Source organism: Taurulus bubalis, assembly GCF_910589615.1.
Source record: "Taurulus bubalis genome assembly, chromosome: 17".
NCBI lineage: Eukaryota > Metazoa > Chordata > Actinopteri > Perciformes > Cottidae > Taurulus > Taurulus bubalis.
This window is the reverse complement of record NC_136605.1, coordinates 15,245,961-15,266,512: the sequence shown is the minus strand read 5'-3', so window position 1 is coordinate 15,266,512 and position 20,552 is coordinate 15,245,961. Positions and strand designations below refer to the sequence as shown.

Sequence of the window (20,552 nt, the reverse complement as noted above, 5' to 3'; positions counted from 1 at the left end):
GTGCAGTTGGTTTCCTTTCCATCAGAAAAACGGGTAATCATAAAACGATAAAATATCAGTACTTTTTACTCAACGGATAAATTTTCCAGTTTAGCGTCTCATCTTAAGACATCTACTGGATCCTGTTTTCAAATGTCGGGATATATTCAAGTATATTTTTCTGTGGGCTAAAAAAGTGCTCAGCCAGAGGAATAAATAATAATACAAGCACAGCAGTTGAATCTTAGGCTTTGCTAACTTAGATGTCAGCTATTTTTTTTGATACTGCAATCCATCATGTACGTCAGGAGCTGAGCTCTAATGCATCAATTATTTATAGCACATTAAAATCTGTTCTATTCATCTCGGGGAAAATCCCTTTTAATATTTGTCTTAATACCATCGACCTGTAAACACTACGGCTGTCTTACTTACAAGTGTGTATCTTTAGTTTGTTAGCTGCAGAAAAGGATACAAGCACCGTATAAATACAACTTTAGTTTCTGCTGTTAGCTTCTCACTGCCAGTAATAACAATGGCCAAAAAGAAAAAATAACAACTATAAGGAATGTGAAACTGTAAGGTCGAGTGCAGCTGGATTTCCCCACCTTGTCCTCGTTTCTCTCTGGGATGGATGGAGACACACACACACACACACAGAGCATGAACTGGTCTGTCGTGCACTCCTCTATAGCTGACCCCATGTCTCCGGTGGGGGGAACTGGTCGACCTCTCCAACCTCGTTGCACAGACGGTCGCCGAGTGTGAAAGCCAGCTTGTAGCGCAGACGCACCTTCTCCTGTGAGGACACACACACACACACACACACACACACACACACACACACACACACACACACACACATTTTAGTGTTATCGGCATTAAAGCTCTTTGTGTATTCATGTCCTTAAGTTTGATTGTGTCGCCTACCCTCGTTGGGTTAGCCAGCAACATGATCTGGGTGATGGAGGCTGGAGGTAGGATGGGGTTAAACGGTGCCAGTTCTGTTCCCGATGGAAGCAGCAGCTTCACCTTCATTGACTGGTGGAGGATGAAATAAGTCTGTATATGTTATGCCATTTTTTCAAGTTTCTCCAAAGTGCTTCCTTGCTGAAGGTGGCAGAGGGACAGTAATACAATACGTCTAATCAACACTGTGGGAGATATCACGCGGTTCAACATGAAACAAATGAATGAACTGTGGAACGCGGGTCTCTACCTTTGGCACAGCGGCTTGCAGCACCACGTTGTGAACCAGCAGCGGTGCCGTGTTGAGCATGGACACCACCATTACCAACACGTCAGGCCTGCTGGGGGGACAGTCGGATGCAAAGTTGAGGAGCATGCGAACGCCGTCCCTGTCGTAGGCCGTCACAGGCAGCACTTTACCTGAGGAGGAACAGGCAGACATCCATCCAAATCATTTGTCCGTCAACCAGTCGAGCCCATCACCCCGCCCTGCTCTCCCCTGTCCTTACTCGGTCGGATGGCCTCCAGAGGGACGTGCACGTTGCTCAGGGAGTCCATGGCTCTGGCCGGGCTGCCCTGGAGGGGGAGGTGGCAGGGTGACAGGGAGCGGAACAGTGGGCTGCCCGGGGCGGAGCCCAAGCTCTGGGCCTTGGTGTGGGACAGAGCGGGAGAGCTGGGGAACGTTCCCTGGAGGAAGGAAGGAGAGGAGGGAGAGCCATGCACAGGCGCGAGGGGAGGAGCTGCAGCAGGAAGCCCAAAGCTGCTTCCTCTGGCCGTCATCTGGATGGACAAACTGAAAATCACATTTTTCCGCTATGAGACCGGTGTGTGAAGGAGAGATACCACAAATCCTTCCTTCCTGCTGCTTAAAGGCTGCACAACCAACTGAGCTTGCATAAAAAACACTTCAATCACTTTAATCACTTCAACTGGTGCAATATAAATACATTTTGAAATACATTGTATTCTGTCTGTATATATAATATTGCTATTGTCTTTACTGTTTTTATTACTGTTTATTTGTATTACATTTTTTATTTATTTTACTGTGGGATTAAAAAAGGAATATCTTATCTTAATGTGCAAAATAAATCCTCAAACCTGTAAAAATGTCTTCAAACAAGGGCATAACAAGAGACAAGTATGTGGGAATATACCGTGTTTACTCTTATTCAAACTGTTAGAAAGAACTGCTGCTGTGCATGACTGTGTACCTCTTGTGATCTGAAAAGCCCATCATGGCCAGGTCTTGCAGGTCCTGGAGGCTGTGTGTGGCAGCTGCTGGTTCAGCCGCAGGCACAGCTGGAGCTGAACGCGCTACACTGCCAAACATATCCACACCTGCAGCTGGAGCCTGCAGAGGAGAGGAGGAGACAAAAGATAATCCTGTAACATATTAAGTAACACGCTGTGGTTTGGTTCAACAGAGCACTTTAGATGTACCTGTAGGGAACTCCACTGATTGGACAACTCATTCAGCTTGGGTTTTGATTGGCTGCTCAGAGAGGCAGGGGGGTCGTTCAGTCCTGGAAGAAGATAGATTAGTATCGTCAAAAGAGAGAAAGTATGTTATCTCTTTGTATTTTAGCTGAGAGTCCAGCTTCTTTTGCATACTCTCACATCTCTTCACATTAAAGCAATACTTTGCTTTCTGGCGGCCAGTTAGATGTCAGGTGAGAAGGTTGATACAGCACGCTTTCTACTGTCCGTTATTTCTTTATAGCGGACCGCTGCTATGAATAATACACCGTTGCATTGGACACAGTGTATGCCGGACAGTTTCTCGGCTGCGGATCAAACCAACAAGATATCACATTTTCAATGAGCTTTAAGATGCTAGTGGGCGGATTCGAGTCAAGCTTATCACCCAAAATGTTGAATTGTTCCTTTAACTCAGTCAGTCACATTGCTACCTAGAGACAGCAGCTCGTCATCGAGGAGAGAGAGGGCGGTGGAGGCCTCCTCGAGGGGGGCGTGACTCGGGCTGCTGCTCTGACTGCTGTGGGAGCCGGCCAGGCGTTTGGGAGGAGGAGGCAGGACGGGGATGGGAGAAGCCGTGGGATCGGTGGAGACGAGACTCGGGGACCGGAAGGGAGCGGCGGCGGGCTGAGGGGGACTTGGAGTGTCGAGGCCGGCGAGATCGATCAGTGTGTCTGTGGTCTCTGTTGAGGGAAGATGATACACAATGGCAGGACATCTGGAGCATGAAGCAATTACGTTTATGTATGTAAAATGGGGAAAAAACATGGGCATATGTATAAGACGTCCCTCACCGCTCTCACTGTGACCCGCGGTGGATCGAGGCTCCTCGCTGTCGCCGTTGATGGGTTGCCCCTCGACAATCTTCTTGTAGGCGTTGATGACCCTGGAGAGGTCATCGCTAGCCTGCAGGATGTCACCTGAGGAGTCAAAGGTTACAGATATTTACACACATTGAAATGATCGAGAATGGGCTTCTTCAGGTGAAGAAATAACCAAACAAGCAAACCTAAACTGGTGTCATTGTCCTCCGTGTCAGTGGCCATTTTGAAAGCCGCACGCCTCAGCTTGTCGCATCGCTCGTAGAGTTCCTGGGAGGAAAATACAAAAGGAGGTGCTGGACAGTTTAAATGCAGCTGTGGTGTTGATATTTCAATGATGCAAACACTACTGGAACAGTCTTCCACTTGAACTAGGAGAGAGCACTCGTAGCTTGACCTTTAAGCACAAACTGTATTGGACTGTGTTACGTATTGTTTTTACATGTCAGCTCCTTTTGTATTGTATTTATTGTTTGTTTTTTTATTATTATTGTGTTGTGTTGTGCTGTACATTGTTGTAGAATAGTGCCTTCTGTAGCATCAAGGTGGAAACTGAAACGTTGATTAATGTGCATTGTTCCAAGTAAATAAATAAGTAATAATGAAAAGAAATTGAACTTGAAAATCCCAAATAATGTTAGGATGCTTAGGGCAGAGATAATGTTTGTTTTTTTACCATTCTGACTGACTGAATGAATTAAATGAATATGTGCCAGTTGAACTTTCTCAGGATGACAGTAAGTTGAGTTAGAGCAGATTGGGTGATTTTAGATGAGCCCAGCGTCAATATTGGACACTAGAATAAAATGAAAATGGCTTATACAAGAGGGTGCTTTTAAAGAAAGAGGACATTAAAAGAGTATTAAAGTATTTCTACATCTTGAAAAGTTGTGTTTTCCCTGTTTACCGTGAGAGGGAAATATTCCAGGTCTTCTTTGTAGGTTAAAGATCTGATTTAAGTTTTCACCATTTCATATATATATATATATATATATATATATATATATATATATATATATATATATATATATATATATATATATATATATGTGTGTGTGTGTGTACGGACACTCACCTTAATGATATCCTTGTCTGAGTTGGAGGATCTGTCTTTATTGTAGTGGGACAGCATCTCCGTCAGCAGCTTGACGTTGATGTTCACCTCATCCAGCGTGTGGATGCGCTTTGTCACCTTATGCACTCGAGCCTCATCCTGACAAAAATACAGAATGTCACTGTTTACCACGTCACATATTATATCATATTAAATATATTTAATCCATATTTATTAGGTTACTTGTATGAGCACCAAGCAGTGGGAGTATCTTACCTCTTTCACCATGTTTTTGATTAATCTGTTGGCTTCCTGGAGGTCCTCTGGATTTTTACTCCGGAGAAGCTCAGCAAGCAGCTAAACTCACACAAACACACACTCAACTTAAACAAATGGACAGCCCTAGTTTCACAGAGAACAACTCATTCTGCTCATCTTTTGATGATGATGCCCTTCATTTCTTGGGAATGAAAAAAAACACAAATTATTCAGAGAGGAGCGTTGTTTCTTTTGCTTGTTTTACTGAGCAGCCTGTATGAATCAGAACATCAGCATCATAATCAGCTTTATTACCCATATATGCATATACATACAAGGAATTTGACTCTCAATTTGTCTCAACATGCATACTCAGGAATACACAAATAAACTAAAAACAAGGACAACAAAGCAGAACAAAGGTAAGCGTAAACATGAAACTACTATGTGTATGAATATAAATATATACAAAAGTATAAATATGAACATAAAACACAATAATAGTGCAACACATTACAGAACAGATGTAGTTCTCTCACCTTGCCCATGTCCTCGTTGTCAAACACCGGATGTTTCGGTCGAGTCGGAGGAGACGGGATCAGAGTCCTGTCCAGCGGTAGCTCGGGATCATGCGTCACGAGGCCTGGTGAGGAGAGCGAGGACTATAAGGTGTCTTTTCTCGTGCATTGTGTTCACCATGTGACTGATCTCAACTCACCCTGTCTTCTCAGCGTCTGGTAGGCTTCGCCGATCTTGGTTTCCTTTGGAAAAGCCACCGTCCAGCTGTACAGCATCTCGACAATCTTCATCTTCACCTTCTCAGGTGCACTGTCCCCCATGTACTGGAAAACAAGGGAGGGTTTTTGTTTAAAAGAGGCTGAATGGCCGGACACACAGTCAGCATGCTTTTCATATAAACCTACTTACCTTCGGAGACACAACTTTAATCAGCTCATTCAAAAATCTGTATTTTCCGACTTCATTGTGAAATCTCCTCCCGCAGTTCTTCATACATGCCTCCAACACCTGCATGCAACGTCGTAAACATTAAGCCAGCTTTGAGGGTGGGAAAAAAGGTGCTTGTTGATATGAAGGTGAATCATTTCTTACTGTCAGAGCCTGAAGAGCTTCCCATTCCTGTGGTGAGTGTATTTTGTGGACGAGCAGAGTCACAGCTATCTGAGGACTGCAAGAAGAGATTCCAGATGAAAGACTTGGTGAACAAAGAAAATGGTTTGCAAGTATATATCCCAGACATACCCTTCCAGCTCCTTGTTGATCTGATCACAGAAGCCTATGATGTACTCCCAGTCCTCCTGTCTGTTTGTTGGATGGGTGGCTTTATCTGTGAGAGAAAGACATGGACACTAACTTACAGTAACTGGTGTGTTTAAGGAAGCACATATGTATGCGTATCACATCCTACTGTGAATATGGCTCAACGAGAGCATTGTAAACGTAACAACGCATCCATTGTCATCCTCCTTCCTTTTTGTATTGACTGATGCTCATTGTGCTGCTCATTCAGACGAGTCTGTTTGCTGAGCAGCGAACAGCTGCACGTATGAAGCTGTGCTGGGGGACAACTGTCTGCAGAGCTTCTCCAAGCAATCACTGCGCACACACTGAGCTGCCACTGGTATACGTGACCCCACACAGTGTTTAATAAGGCTCTCCTCCACCCATCTGGCCAATGATGCAGACAGTTGTCTGTCAGCAGCTGGAAGCGGCTATCAGCTTCCTGACTAACAGCTCTAACGTTACTGCCCCGTAACCAGCTAATTACGCACACTATTTAATTCATAAAATGAGATTAATCACTCACTGAGCCAGGATTCAAGCGACTCCCCTTCCTGGTACGCCATAGCACTAACAACATTGCGTGATGTCACCACCAGCGTGTGCGCGAGAGTCCAAAATTATTGATAAGAATTATTGAGGATAAAAAACAAAAAAACATGTGCCATTGAAAAAATAAAAATAATTCACGTCGGTGTGAAATTTTAATCTGCCGAATGAAATGCTTATTTTGAATTCAACTTTCTTTTTTCTGAAGGCATCTGCAGGACGTACTAACCCAGGGTCCCAACTGACACTCACGTTTTCAAGATGGCTGCTTCCATCACAGGATTACTAAAACCTTGGACACCAAGGTAATTCTCATTTTATAAAGACACGAACACATTAACAGGTTGTGTTCGCTGTCTGTTTGATATTATTGTGCTACGGGCGCAATTTGACTGCAATTCAGGATTGAAACAATGTAAATTATGTGATTGCTCTAATGTTACATATCTGACAACGCGAATGTTGCTTCGCATGTTTTATTGCTTCATATACGTTTAAATGCTTTTAGGTATTTTATGCTTTTCCCCTCCTTCTGTGAAGCACTTTGAGCTGCATTTTATGTATTAAAAGGTGCTATATAGATCAATTGTATTGTTATTTTATTATCGATCTGCTAATGTCATTAGTGTCAAGCTTTTTTAATCAGTCAACGGATAATTGTTTTCATAACACAATGTATTGTTCATTTAATCGTGCAATATATCAAATATGTTGCAAGATACTAACAGGACGGATTCAACTGTGTTTGACCAATGATAAAACCTAAAGTTTTTAATTTACAATGATAACTGAGAAAAGCAGCAAATCATAATTAACCAGCTCATTTTCTGTTGATCAACTATTAATTCCAGCATTCCTTCACACAAGTGGAATTCAAAATGTTTAAACATTTTATATGATTTGACTTACTTTTTTTCTTTCCAACGAATACTTCTCAATCAATACACTATTTGGTTTGGTCTACTACTTTGGAAATGGATCTCCCGTCCCCGCACACACAAACTCTGAGTAATTTGTGAAACTCCGCTCTCTCGCGTGTCCTTTGTTTGCAGAGTGTTCCTGGTGAGGTGGAGCAGATACAACCCGTACTATCTGGAGCCAGAGGTCAGGAAGGAGGCCTACAGCACACCGGAGACGGAGCTGAGTGCCGAGGAGAAGGAGCAGCGGGAGCTCAAAGCGCTCCGACCCATCAAGGCAGCAACCAGTGGAGTCAGCAGCTCTGTTTTCAGCGACCCGGTCCTCAGGTACAACGACGACATTGCAGCTCTCTGCAGAGGAGGGCGTCACATCTTTAGTCAAAGCTTCGTCAAGGTTCATGTCATAATGTTCGTCTTTGCTTTACAGTAAATTCATCAATATGATGATGACGGACGGAAACAAGATTTTGGCCAGAGAGATCATGACAGACGTAAGAAAGCAAGCACAGTCTCAAAGATTTGCTGTGTGTCTAATAGTATACAAGTTACCAAAAGCTCTCTCTTTCTCTGCTTCCAGACCTTGGAGAACATGAAGAGGAAACAGGTTGAGAAATACCACAAAGCTCCAGAAGGGAAGAAGGAGGAGATCGAGTGTAACCCCTACGCCATTTTCCACCAAGCTATGGAGAACTGCAAGCCTGTCGTTGGGCTGGCCAGCATCCAGAAAGGTGGAAAGTACTACCAGGTGAGTGGCGAGGCCGATCAATGCTCGCGTTGATCCGAGAGAATAAACATAAAGTCTAATTATATTCCGTTTGGTCCCCCCGTCTCCACCCAGGTGCCCATCCCTCTTTCGGACAACCGCCGTCGCTACCTGGCCATGAAATGGATGATCTCAGAGTGCAGGGACAACAAACATCGACGCATGCACATGTACGAAAAGCTTTCCCAGGAACTGCTGGCAGCATCTGTGAAGGAGGGCAACGTTATCAAGAAGAAGTTTGAGCTGCACAAGATGGCCGAATCCAACCGAGCCTACGCTCACTACCGCTGGTGGTAGAAAGAAACAATGAGACTCAACAGACATTCAGTGACCCATTTTGCTCCTCAAAAAGCGTTTCTGTAAATAACGAACACCATGAAAATCCTTTGTTGGAAGGACGACAACAGTGAAATATAAAAGGGTGACCTGGACTACGGTCACTTTTTGTAATGAGAAACTGCATCGTGTAGAATATACAGACATGCTCAACTGTATTGATAATAAATACACAACTAAGGAAAAACTTCCAAGATTTATTAGAACAAATACATTTGTATTAAATGTACAACCCAACTATAAAAAAATGGAATTGAGAAATGTAAAAATTGTACAACAGTGTAATAAAATATATGAACAGATATTGCAGTCAGCACTGCGCCCCGTCATTAAGGGACTAATTTAACTCTTCAGGGTCGGTTTCACACATCTTTGAATAAGTTTGTTTTATCAACTTGGTCTGAAGTAGGAGAATAATATTAAACAGTAAACTGAAATCCTCAAACACAACTAGAAAAAAATATGAGGAAACATAATACAACATCTTGGCCATGGCTGAGCTTTTATTTGAACCATTTTCTTAATCCGTCTGCCAAATTTATATTAACCTTTAACTATTCACATAATTACAGATGCAGTAAAACTGAGCGCCGCTACATACCAGTGTAACCAGTGCTGGTGGTGCTGAAAATGACTTCTCTACTGGTTTTATACTTATAACCGACCTGCGTATTCGTGAAGGGAGAATAAATCAACTTTCCTCCAGCAGGGTTGAGAGTAACTAAGCACATTTACGGAACAGTTTTGAGCTAAATATTGTACTTTTTACTGCACAACATTTATTTGATCATTTTAGTTCCTAGATATTTTGCAGATTCAGATAAATAATACAAGATATGATTAATATCTATCAAATAAATTGTTTGATTAAGACTGCTGTTATATTGGCACGAGTTGTTTGAAAATGAAACTTGTGTATCCAGAAATGTATTGAATATCTGATTTAACTAAAAACAAGTTAGAATAATAACTAACTAAGATCTTGGTCTTTTATGTATTAGTTGAGCTGTAACATAATTCAAATTAAAGAAGGTCCCTGACTGAAGACGCATCACTTTATGTAATTAAAAACAGCCTCATAAAACAAATGTAACGAATCAGTAACACAGGAATCCTACGGGACAAATGAGGCAGAAAATACCTCGAAACAGCAATTCAAACCTTTTGTGAAAAGTCAATTCCACACAAAAAAAGGGTCAACTCAATAATTAATATATTGATTTTCAATTAAATTTGGTCACAACAATAAAAAGTAATTCAAAGACCAAATCAGCGTGTATCTTTCCGGAATGTCTGTTCTAAGTCCTCTGGATTTGGTAAAAAATAAGTTGGACTTTGAAAAACTTCTTCAAAACAGGAATGCCCACAAGATCAATACAAAATAAATAAAAATATCTTCAGCTGCTTTAAAACAAAGTGTACCTGAATGTGCCTAAACCTCGTTAACTTAACTTCAACGCCTTGTGAACTTATTGCACATTCCACATCCACGGCAACATGTCTGGGTAACGTGGGAACAATCCAGCCAAATCAAAAAGTGTTTTTACAGTTTTTGAACCATCATCTTCTCAAAACCCTCCACTGTTTTCCTGGAGGATGTTGACATCCTTCAGACATTCGCTGGTTGTATAATCAGAGGAGACTAAGGAGAGGTATCCAAGGCCCTTGAAGTTTGGCTAACGCAACTGCAGAAACAGCTGCTCTATCCACGCGACAATCCTAGTCAGCGATTTCGCTGTAGTAGTACTTGTGGGCCGTGCCGCTAAGCAACCAGCCTCCGGCCCTGAACTCCAGGATCTCCAGCAGCAGCAGACGGGCCATCGAGCCCAGGCCCTCCTGGAGCAGGAAGCCGTCCCGCAGCAGGAAGAACAGCTCGTCCATCCGCGGGCTGTTCACCTTCTCCAGCTGCTCTCCGATGCGATGCAGCTGCAGCACCAGGCAGTCCACCTGCAGAGGAAGGTGGAGGGCGTGTCAGTGACTTGTGTGTAAATAAAGAGTAAGTAATAAGTTTGGTTTCTTTAAATGTATTATGTCTGATTTAAAAAACAAACTCTGAATCAAAAAGGTATAATAATAATTTAATTTTGATTGCATTGAAAAAAAGATTTGAATTAAGAATAATACATAAAGAGAATATTCTGAATTTAGTTGTATTTATATTACAAGTTTTTTATGTCATTCATATTGCTCTTGAATCTCTGTATCCATTTAGAGCAATGTGATCATAGAAAGTATTTTTTAAAGAAAGGGATTACACTTTATCGATGGTGATTCATCAGTCACAGTGACGGATTGATGGAGGTTTTTTTACGGTAAGGAAATGGCTTCAGACACGGTCGATATTATTTGTGAATAAAACAGTCAGTACACTAGAGAAGAGTTGTGCATGTGTTTTAACTTTGATGGACTTGCATTGAAGGTCACAACGTTCTGCACCTCACTTTATATGATTTCTCAAAGTTAGACATGAGTCATATTGCTACCACTGCCTGTGACCCAAGAAATGTCATAAGAAATCAGAATTGCTCGAAAATATTTGTGGCAAAATATCACACACTTGTTCTGGGAATGTGACAAGGGAGTCCATGCAAGGTTAAACTTAAAAAAACAACCCAATTGATGTTACTAAGGATAACTCAACTTAACAATGGAATCAGCAATATCACAAAAGACAATGAGGCAGAAGGAATATCAGGCAGCCTTTATAGCTCTCGGCTACAGGTGAGCCTCATCAAGCTAACGGCCCTCCCATGTCAGCAAGCACAGCCTCCCAGACACTAGGAGGTAACATTACCATTAGCTAGATAACATTTACTGCCAATCTGATGACACTATTAGATAACGCACTTATTTCCTCGTTTCCTTTAACAAAGTCGTGATTAGCTTTTGGCTAGATTCAACCTGTCCAAGCGGGTTTGCATCCTGACCGATGCTCCCATTAGTCATTAGTCAAGGAGGCTATGCAAAGTTATACTTAATAACCAACAGAATTTCATCAAACTACAGTTAAATCAAATGAACAATGGAATGTGTAGATCACTCAACAGCAGTATCAACAATGCATGGATGTGTGGCATGTGGAGGTTTCGAAGGCGCAAAAACAAACGACAACGAGGCAGGGTGGCTGTCAACCGTGTAATGAGCGAGCAGACGGCCAGCGTTCATCGCTCAAGGACCCAGGTGAGCCTAATCAAGCTAACGACCTTCCCATGTCAGCCTGCTGCTGTTGACCAGGACAGCCAACAAAACACTGGGAGGTGCGTGAAAACCAATTACAGCACAGGCAGGATATCCATCACTGTCCTTTCAATAAGAATACCAAAAGTTTACTGAGAATTTTCTTTTTACATGTAGACTAATAAACTTAATATAACAAAAGAAGAAGAAATAACTACACATTCTTTCTCACCTCCTCTTCATTCATTAGAGCATCTGGTTTGGCCAGCCGGATCAGACAGTCATACACAGGATGGACCAGCGCTACCATCGGCATGTTGTTCACCTAAATGTTAAGATGAAATTATAGATACTACTTCCAGCAGCTGACTGTCAAAGTTAAAAAGACTAAAACATTCATAGATGCAGTGATGTTATGTCCGTAATTTAACTTCCCTTTTCACCAAAGTGAAAAATGAGCACTGACTCACCCTTAGAGAGTTGACCTGTGCAAAACAACAATGGCCATTATCAAGGATGAAACCTGAGTCACTGTGAAAGTGAACTGGGGCCACACCACTGACATATTTAACACTTACATTGCCACACTTACAAAGAATACAATCAAGATGTTTCGGCAACAAGAGAGGTGTAAAGTGTTTTACATCTGAACACAAGATGCGATCAAAGACATTGCAAGCTGGCAGCTAAAAGACATTTTACAGTTGCTTAGATCCAGAGTCATTTAGCAATGTCGCTCTGTATTATTGATAAAGACACCATGCTAACATGATTGAGTTTAAACACGTCTTGAGGGGAAGCGACAGTCACTTACTTTGAGGTAGTCGAAGACATTACAGATGAACGTGACGTAGCACACCCACTCCTGCAGCGAGCGCCCCCTCATCTCCTCGCGGTTCTTGAACTCCTGCTGGAGGCGGTTCAACATGTTCCTCCTGAACACACTTCCATTGTTCTGCTTGGCCTCTGCCTGCACGAGGTGACAAAGATAGAAGGTGGACAAAAAGTTAGGAAACACAGCGATGTAGGTAAGCTGTCTTAAGAGCCTCCTGTTGCTCGAGTGTAAACTACCAGTTAGGCATTAATAAGGGAAGAGGATTAAGAATTTGATTAACAGACTTAATGAGATGTTTAAATTCCGCTCTGGTTTCTTCAATCCCTCGATCTCAATGGTGCTCAGTGTCTTAATCAAAGAAACTAACGTGCACAACAAATACTGTTAAATGGACAACCAGTCCGTCAAACTGTGTTGAGGTAAATGAAGTAACAAAAACCGTACGGACCTGCACGATGGTGTAGCAGATGCGTCCAGCCTCTTTGCTGAAAACCTGGTCCTTTAAAGACTGATCTACGATGACGTTGGATACCTTCACCAGGTTCACTGAACTTGGATCTGAAAGAAACAAAACTGCATTTACAAAAAAACTGATCATTCACACAGAGGATGCCGACTGCAGGAAACCTTTTAAAAAATGATTAAAGTCATTTGCAACATTGACCTGATGCTGAAATTCTAATAAGTCAGTAATAAGAAGACAGTAACATGCTCACCTTTCAAGGCTGTTTTCAGCAACATCTGTGTGTCCAGGTCGAATGACTGGATCCTGTAGTCATCAGTAGTGTTTTCCATCACAGACGGTATAGCACCCAAATAACAGAGTGGTCACACTGTAAAGATCAGACAATACGTTTTACTGCAGGGTTTAAAATGTAAATGGTGTGTTCAAACGAAATACAACCGTACGCACACAGTGAGGGTCTGCTTCAAGCCAGCTAGGGCACGAAATACATCAACGTTACAGACAGACAACAGAACAATCTGTGTGGCAACAATAACCTCAAAATCCTGTGCTGTCATCAAACTAGCTGCTGCCAGCAACTCATTCACGGAGGGATTACACGGGCCAACTGGGGTCACCCGGGAGGTCACCCAGTACCCCAAATACACAGATTGAATACATAGTAGGCGTTTGCATTGGAAGCTATTTATACAATTAACCACATGCCAATCACATGTAATTTACGGTCACGTGACATGATTCCAGCTACACGCCAAGGTGTGTAACGTGAACTTTATGTAGGTATAACCGGGCAAATGCAGCGTGGAACGGTCTATAGGTCAACACACTACTTCACCAATTGTCGTCAACTGATATAACCTAACGTTGTCTAGCTCGTGTTCTTCTGCTCAACTGCAGAAAGCTAACGTTTACGTTGTTGTTGAGACGAGTTAGCGTCAAGTTTGATATCGAGCCTACATGTGTTACGTTACAGCCGCCCCTCCCCAAAGAAAGAAACGGAGTAACGTTAGCTAACGTCACGTAAAGAGTCAAACGAAAAGCCAAGGCTAGTTACTTACATTTCGAAAATTATATGCGAAAAATTACCTACAATTTACTCCACTTCTTTACACCTAAACTGGTCATCCCACTTGGGTGGATGTAAGCAGACGTCAGCCTTTCAAAGCTGAAGTATCACGGCAAGATGAATCCCTGCCTCTCTTCAAAAATAACGTAACGACGATGGAAAAGAGGGCTATTTGCGTCTGGATCAGCCGTAAAGTCCCTATTCTCGTAGTCACAACGCTTCTCTACACTTTTGCCACATTTGAAACTTGTATTTTGAATTTTATCATCACGCATGGTATGGGTAATCCCAGAGCCGTAGAAAGAGATGAAAAAATGAACGCAGATGACGTTCTTTTCAGTTTATTGGCGGACTACAAACCAACGTTTAAGGTGCAGGGCGCCACCTACTGTACCGGAGTGTGTAACATTATGACTTGTATATAATTATAAATAATTACATTAAGATTTCTCATAATGTATTTAAATTACAAGAAGTTTCAAACAAAAATAATTGAAGACAAAATACATTAATTGAATTAGAATAAATGAATTAAAATGAACTACTTCAACTCCATTTATGAAGATTCAGAGGCTTCAGAGAACAGTGGATGTAGAAGTCAATGGTAAGTGACAGAGAGCAATCTGAAAATACAAGTTCTCTGCGGCTGGATGGGGAACAGTTGCGTTGACATGTCAGGTTTAGTCACTTCTGTGACGGCTCGTCTGTCTGTCTGCTTACCTGTCTGTCTGTTTGTCTGTCCCTCTGCTTCCTGCAGGGCGGCGTGATGAGACGCACCTGGGCCCGGTGCTCCTGGGGGAATAAAGCTCCGCCTCTGGGCCGGCCAAGGGTCCCTCTCGAATGACGACAACGTAGAGCCTGCTGTCGCTATCGAGAGGGACCCTTGGCCGGCACAACGTCACACTGCAAGTTACAAGTAAATACAATTTTAGCTGTTATCAGTAACCCTCGCCCTTTAATGAGCATTTACATATGCCATTCTGTTAATAGGATTTAATAGGGATGTTACCAAAGATGTTACGCGTATGTTCGTGATACCTACGTTATTTCTGGTGCGTTGAAGCGAGGCAGTGATTTATCTTGTCGCGATATTTCTGCTTTGAAAGGTGGAGTAAGGGTCCGTCTCACCCGGAAGTGATCCTTGCAAATTGTGACGTTCAGTGCATCATCCGTGAGAAAGAACCTGTCTTGTCCTATTATAGCTGGACTGGACGTGTCGGGTTCAGGACTGTAGTTTAATTCATGAAAGACTATAACTTTAAGGTAAGTGTCTGTTTTCCCGCGTCACTGCTGCTTAAAGGCACTGGCTGTTGTTGTTTTTAGCTTAGCTTAGCTAGCCCCAAGGTCCTACTGCATGTCCTCTACATGTTTACATCACTTTACTATATGGCATATCATTATAGTTATACTATGGTCCCCACTATGGATTGCTAGTATTAATATTATATTTTAATTATATCTTGTTTTGACAGTATTATTTTCTCCAGATATTGATGCTTTTACAATAGTTCAGGCTTCTAAAATGCCCATCGAGGAAGATGTGCCACAAACTTCTGCAGACTCAAGCGTACATATGAATGAATTGTGTTGTTAATGGTTTGTTATGCATTCGACTTCTGGGTTTACAAGACATCCCACAATAATTTCAAGACCGATCCAGAATGCTACTTTTCATTTCCAAAAACCAGTCTGAAAGTCAATAAAAGAAAGTTTTGAATACTTCTGAACATCAGATGTCTGTATGATGTTAAATGTAAAGCTGTATGTCCTCTGGAAGGGGGCATTCTGCATTGCAAGTATATTTGGTTGTTAATACTGTGGTGCATATACTTTTACTTAAGTAAAGGACACCAAACATATATTTCAGGGTGTTGTCAAGTAATGTCTAGGCTCACACAACCTGTTCTCCACCCTGAGTTTGTCAACTTCATAATCCATTTGAAACATTACAAAACACTAATAGAGTATTTCATCATTTCTTTCTGCAGTGTTAACAAGAATCGGACCCTGTGGCGACATGGTGGGCTACGACCCCGGGGCTCAGGGTGTAGCCCACTCCCCAGAGGAGGCCGCCCTGTCTGGGTCAGCGGCTGGCATGGTCACCCGGGCGCTCATCAGCCCCCTCGATGTGCTTAAAATCAGATTTCAGGTAATGATGTGTGAGACTTCTTACTGTGTGTGGGGTTCAGGGGTCACGGCCGAAACGAGACGCAGAAAAAATAAAGCACAGTGCTGATTTGGAAGATATTTAAATCAAAGCGAAATACATTGTACCATAATGATTCATCAATATTTGCACATTTTAAGCTGTAAAGTATCCTTTATATTCATATATGGTAACTGGTTCATTAAAGTGTATTTGGAGCCCCACAGAGTGATAACGTAGATTAAAAGTACATTAGTGTATATGATGGAAGATTTTCCTGTTGATCTGTTAAAAAAGGAATGAAGTATCTGAATCAAAGTTATCTTGAGTCCGTTTATTCCTGCAGGAAGGAATTGTCTGTCACTGCTACTGGCGCAGCCTGTAACACAGAATTCGAAGAAGCAACATTCGACAGCCCACTTATAACACAATCAGGGTCCCGCCTCATAAGTACCATAAAACACAGAGTCCTGGTCTGTGTAAAACCTGTTTATCCATTAGTCTTTGAACACAGATAAGTTACCTAGTCACAGCCAGATAAGTCAAACCAACATCCGTTTACAACCCCCCCAATATACAAGTGAAGACAGGTCACCAAGCCTCTGACCCGAGTACTTTTCCATCTCCTGCCCCGGCCATTTGGTCCCTCACCTCTGAGGGTAATTTAAAGTTCAATTCAGGCTCTATTAAACTCACAATATTACAACACTATATTTTACCATTACATGTATCATCAGTTGTTGGCTTGACACTTTACCCTCTTTGCCTCATATTTCAGCAGCTGAACTCTCGTGGGTAATCGTGCTGTTTGCTTCCTGTCTGTTTGTCCGTACTTCTTTTCCCCACAGCTGCAGATTGAGCGTGTGTCTTCACAGACGTCCGAGGGAAAGTACCGGGGGTTATTTCAGGCATTCCGGTGCATTTATTCAGAGGAGGGACTCTCTGCTTTCTGGAAGGGCCACGTCCCTGCACAGCTGCTCTCCATCTGCTTCGGGGCTGTCCAGGTAGTGCCGGAGAACTTTCCAACCAACCAGACAACTCGATAACCTGTATTTACTTGTTATTATTAACTGCGTACGTGTGCTTTGCAGTTTGCCAGTTTTGAGTTTCTGACGGAGTTAGTCCACAAGTCAACGCTGTACGACGGCCAGACAGCAGGAGTTCACTTCGTATGTGGCGGCTTGGCTGCGTGCTCGGCGACTGTGGTCTGCCAGCCTCTGGACACACTGCGGACACGCTTTGCAGCTCAGGGACAAACCAAGGTGGAAAGATGTTGATGGTCAAGAATTATCTTAGTTTGTTGTAAATTCATTTTACGAGTTGACTTTATTGGACATCCACTGTTCGTACTGAAATCTAAGACACTATGAATTTATCTAATTTAGTTCAATTAACGAAAGTCTTGCCTGCTAGCTACAGTAGCCAGCGCATTGATTCCTAAAAGGCAAATATTGCATTTAATAATGAATCATGTTGTAATTGTTTAATCCATCTTTCCATTTTCTGTTGCAATGTCTGATTGATTGAATTAATAGTTCATAAGGATCTTGCTATTATTGCTGGGAAATACTGAAAAACAAAGCTCCTTCCTTCTTCTCAGGTATACAGGAACCTGCGCCATGCCGTGTCCACAATGTACCGCTCAGAGGGCGTGCTGACATTTTACCGTGGCCTGTGTCCAACGCTGGTGGCGGTGTTTCCTTACGCTGGGCTGCAGTTCTTCTTTTACAATGTCTTTAAGAAACTGTTGCCTCCACCACCCAAAGAAACTGGAAACGTAGGAGGTCAGTGGAGATGGTGGCATTTGTAGCGCCAAATAAAGCAAGTGAAGTATTCCCAGCTTGACGTTTCATTTCTTCCTATGCCTGTCCCCCCTCTCACACACTTTAAGGGTACCTGAGAAGCCTGGTCTGTGGCAGTGGAGCTGGAATGATCAGCAAAACAATCACATACCCCTTTGACCTCTTCAAGAAGAGACTGCAGGTGGGGGGCTTTGAGGCAGCCAGAGTTCAGTTTGGACAGGTATGCTCCTCAACAACATGTTTCTCATACCCGGAGCACATCTACGTCGCATGTGTACGTATTATGACCCGTTTCTCATGTGCAGGTGCGGAGCTACAAAGGCCTGGTGGACTGCATGGTTCAAATAGCCAAAGAGGAGGGCGTCCGAGGCTTCTTCAAAGGTCTCTCACCCAGCCTTGTGAAGGCTGCAATGTCAACAGGCTTCACCTTTTTTTGGTATGAAGTGTTCCTCAATGGCATGGGTAACCTCAAGGAGAGACGGAGAACAGATAGCCTTGCTGAAGACTGAGAGGAAAGATAGTGAAGGAAAGAAAAGTAACGAAGGCACAATCATGCGCATCAGGAATAGACCCTTCTTCTTTTCTTGCACTTAACATTTTTTTTATCAACTGGATCGATTGGATGGAGGTGTTTGCTGTGTTTACATGGAAGGATGTGGGAACATAACCTCATTTTACTTGTTTTTGTACTGTCGTTCCACCTTGTGTTGGATAAGCAGGGATATTTTGTTGTATGTATTTAATATTATAGGGTTTTCTAAAAAGGTATAGATTCTTGCTTCTGATCAAACTGAACTTTGCACATTTTATGCTCTGACATATTCCTAACTTTGCCAATGTTGACTCACATTTTCTTGACATCTAGTCATTCAACTGGAAGATGAGTATTCGCCAAAATTTGCTTTGGTTGTGTGGTCAAATGTGTAATATGTATTTGATTTTTTTTTTTTTTTACTGCTTATTTAGAGTTTAGTGTGTTCAAAGTTAGAATCTTTAAAGTGGCTGTGCCTACATGTCTATCCAACACTTTCAGCTCATTATTTTCTAAATAAAATATTTTTTATAATAAATGAGTTGTCAATAGGATAGCTGTGTGTGTGTGTGTGTGTGTGTGTGTGTGTGTGTGTGTGTGTGTGTGTGTGTGTGTGTGTGTGTGTGTGTGTGTGTGTGTGTGTGTGTGTGTGTGTGTGTGTGTAGCAATATTTACCTGTGAAGCAACTATCCAGTAGTATTAGAAGAACAAGAGCCCATAGGTGTGGCTTTGAGTCAGACACACTGGATTGTATATGATCCCCTCAGATTGCTGTATTGAATGAGGTAGAAGTGCATTAAGACTTGTTTCGGACCCAAAGTAAGGACTTGGGACTTGTTGAAGGAGAACCGCACACACGCTTATTCATTAAGCCCAATGTCTCAACATGTGTCTTCATCAGGAACAAGAATGCTGGGTGGTGTTTTATATACATTTTAAAACACAGGGCATCCTATAAGATAATCACATCATTGGAATCAAGTCCACATACTGAATGTATCACCTACGTCGCCTTGCCTCCTGTATATGCTTTACATGTTATGGCGCCATCATGTGGTTAAATTAAATCAAGCTAAAAAGAACGAAAATATGTTAAAATGCAAATTTTATTTCCAGCAAATTATATCAAAACTAAATAACAGTTGTACTTGAAACATCTAAGTTGAGCTCCTCCTTCAGTCCATGTGGAGATCGTGTTTTTGGTGTATTTATCCAAAATGCTTAAGGTTTCAGGAGACGCACGACCACATTGTTTATTGCAATACGCTTCCTCATGCCTTGTGTGGCTGTGCCCTAGAAAATGATTAGATCCGGTCTCCTAATGTTGCGTTTGTGTTCTGACATATTAACGACAATTGCCATTCAATTGCCATTTTGTCTTTTCTTACATACATCAAACCACACTTCAATAAATAAACCACATGGTGGCCCAAGTCATTTATCCGTTTGCATTAAAGCATGTCTGAGCTCTTTAGTTCAGGATGTATTGTTGTCATGAGAAGCCGAGGAATCAAGGGAACAAGAAGACATCTCACGCAATTATGGATATATCAGGTTTGAATTTTAATTAAATTTACTGAATACAAAAGCCATCAACAGTGTGGCAAAAAAATATGAATACAGTTGAAATGAATTAAGAAGCAAAACAACATGCAAACCACATGATCGATCTGCAAAAACACAACATCAAGTGTGAGACCAAGCTAATAAAGAAAGCAGAGAACATTTAATATTCAGCTTCTGCAGTTAAAATCATGCAATTACATAAGTCATTTACAGACGTTGTACCCACTATAATAAACACTTAAAGAAGAAATACAATGTCATAGCAGCATCATCACTGGATATGATATATTTTTTTAAATAATGACAATTCACCGGCTAGATATAGATCATACAATATATACAAGAATACACAATCACCTTACACCCGACTGTGAAAACCATAATACTCAATCGTGAAGTCCTGACCACATAAATAGATACGTCAAACCACTAGGTCCAGTTAACAAAGCCAGAGACTCCGATGCTTGAAGCGGAAAAACAAAACAAATTCTGTACATGTAAAGATTATGTGCAGGGACGGCACCTCAACATACCTCGC

The 20,552-nt window shown here is 42.0% G+C and overlaps 4 protein-coding genes across 4 annotated transcripts; 2 read left to right on the top strand and 2 right to left on the bottom strand.

Annotated features, from left to right (window-relative positions):
* Window positions 1-667: 667 nt before the first annotated feature.
* On the bottom strand, window positions 668-5,586 carry gga3b (golgi associated, gamma adaptin ear containing, ARF binding protein 3b; the record flags this gene model as incomplete). The annotated part of the gene is made up of 14 exons (XM_079233120.1): window positions 5,488-5,586; window positions 5,279-5,402; window positions 5,100-5,203; window positions 4,579-4,659; window positions 4,324-4,461; window positions 3,437-3,518; window positions 3,222-3,347; window positions 2,862-3,110; window positions 2,392-2,474; window positions 2,163-2,302; window positions 1,458-1,741; window positions 1,199-1,368; window positions 910-1,020; window positions 668-778 (listed from the first exon to the last, which is right to left on the bottom strand). The coding sequence occupies exons 1-14, from the start codon at window positions 5,569-5,571 to the stop codon at window positions 668-670; spliced, it is 1,887 nt and encodes a 628-aa protein (XP_079089246.1). The 5' UTR covers window positions 5,572-5,586.
* Window positions 5,587-6,654: 1,068 nt separating this feature from the next.
* On the top strand, window positions 6,655-10,030 carry mrps7 (mitochondrial ribosomal protein S7). The gene is made up of 5 exons (XM_079233649.1): window positions 6,655-6,713; window positions 7,461-7,652; window positions 7,753-7,816; window positions 7,903-8,070; window positions 8,164-10,030. Exons 1-5 carry the CDS (start codon window positions 6,670-6,672, stop codon window positions 8,383-8,385), a joined length of 690 nt encoding a protein of 229 aa, XP_079089775.1. The 5' UTR covers window positions 6,655-6,669; the 3' UTR covers window positions 8,386-10,030.
* Window positions 10,031-10,125: 95 nt separating this feature from the next.
* Window positions 10,126-13,339, bottom strand: mif4gdb (MIF4G domain containing b). Its single transcript, XM_079233648.1, has 4 exons — window positions 13,153-13,339; window positions 12,885-12,994; window positions 11,834-11,926; window positions 10,126-10,371 (listed from the first exon to the last, which is right to left on the bottom strand). The coding sequence occupies exons 1-4, from the start codon at window positions 13,229-13,231 to the stop codon at window positions 10,144-10,146; spliced, it is 510 nt and encodes a 169-aa protein (XP_079089774.1). The 5' UTR covers window positions 13,232-13,339; the 3' UTR covers window positions 10,126-10,143.
* Window positions 13,340-15,150: 1,811 nt separating this feature from the next.
* slc25a19 (solute carrier family 25 member 19) lies at window positions 15,151-18,933 on the top strand. Its single transcript, XM_079232801.1, is given in 8 exon segments — window positions 15,151-15,231; window positions 15,957-16,117; window positions 16,963-17,118; window positions 17,206-17,376; window positions 17,715-17,864; window positions 17,867-17,891; window positions 18,006-18,136; window positions 18,222-18,933. Coding segments are annotated over 7 exon segments (969 nt in total). The 5' UTR covers window positions 15,151-15,231; window positions 15,957-15,985; the 3' UTR covers window positions 18,426-18,933.
* The last annotated feature ends 1,619 nt before the right edge of the window (window positions 18,934-20,552 follow it).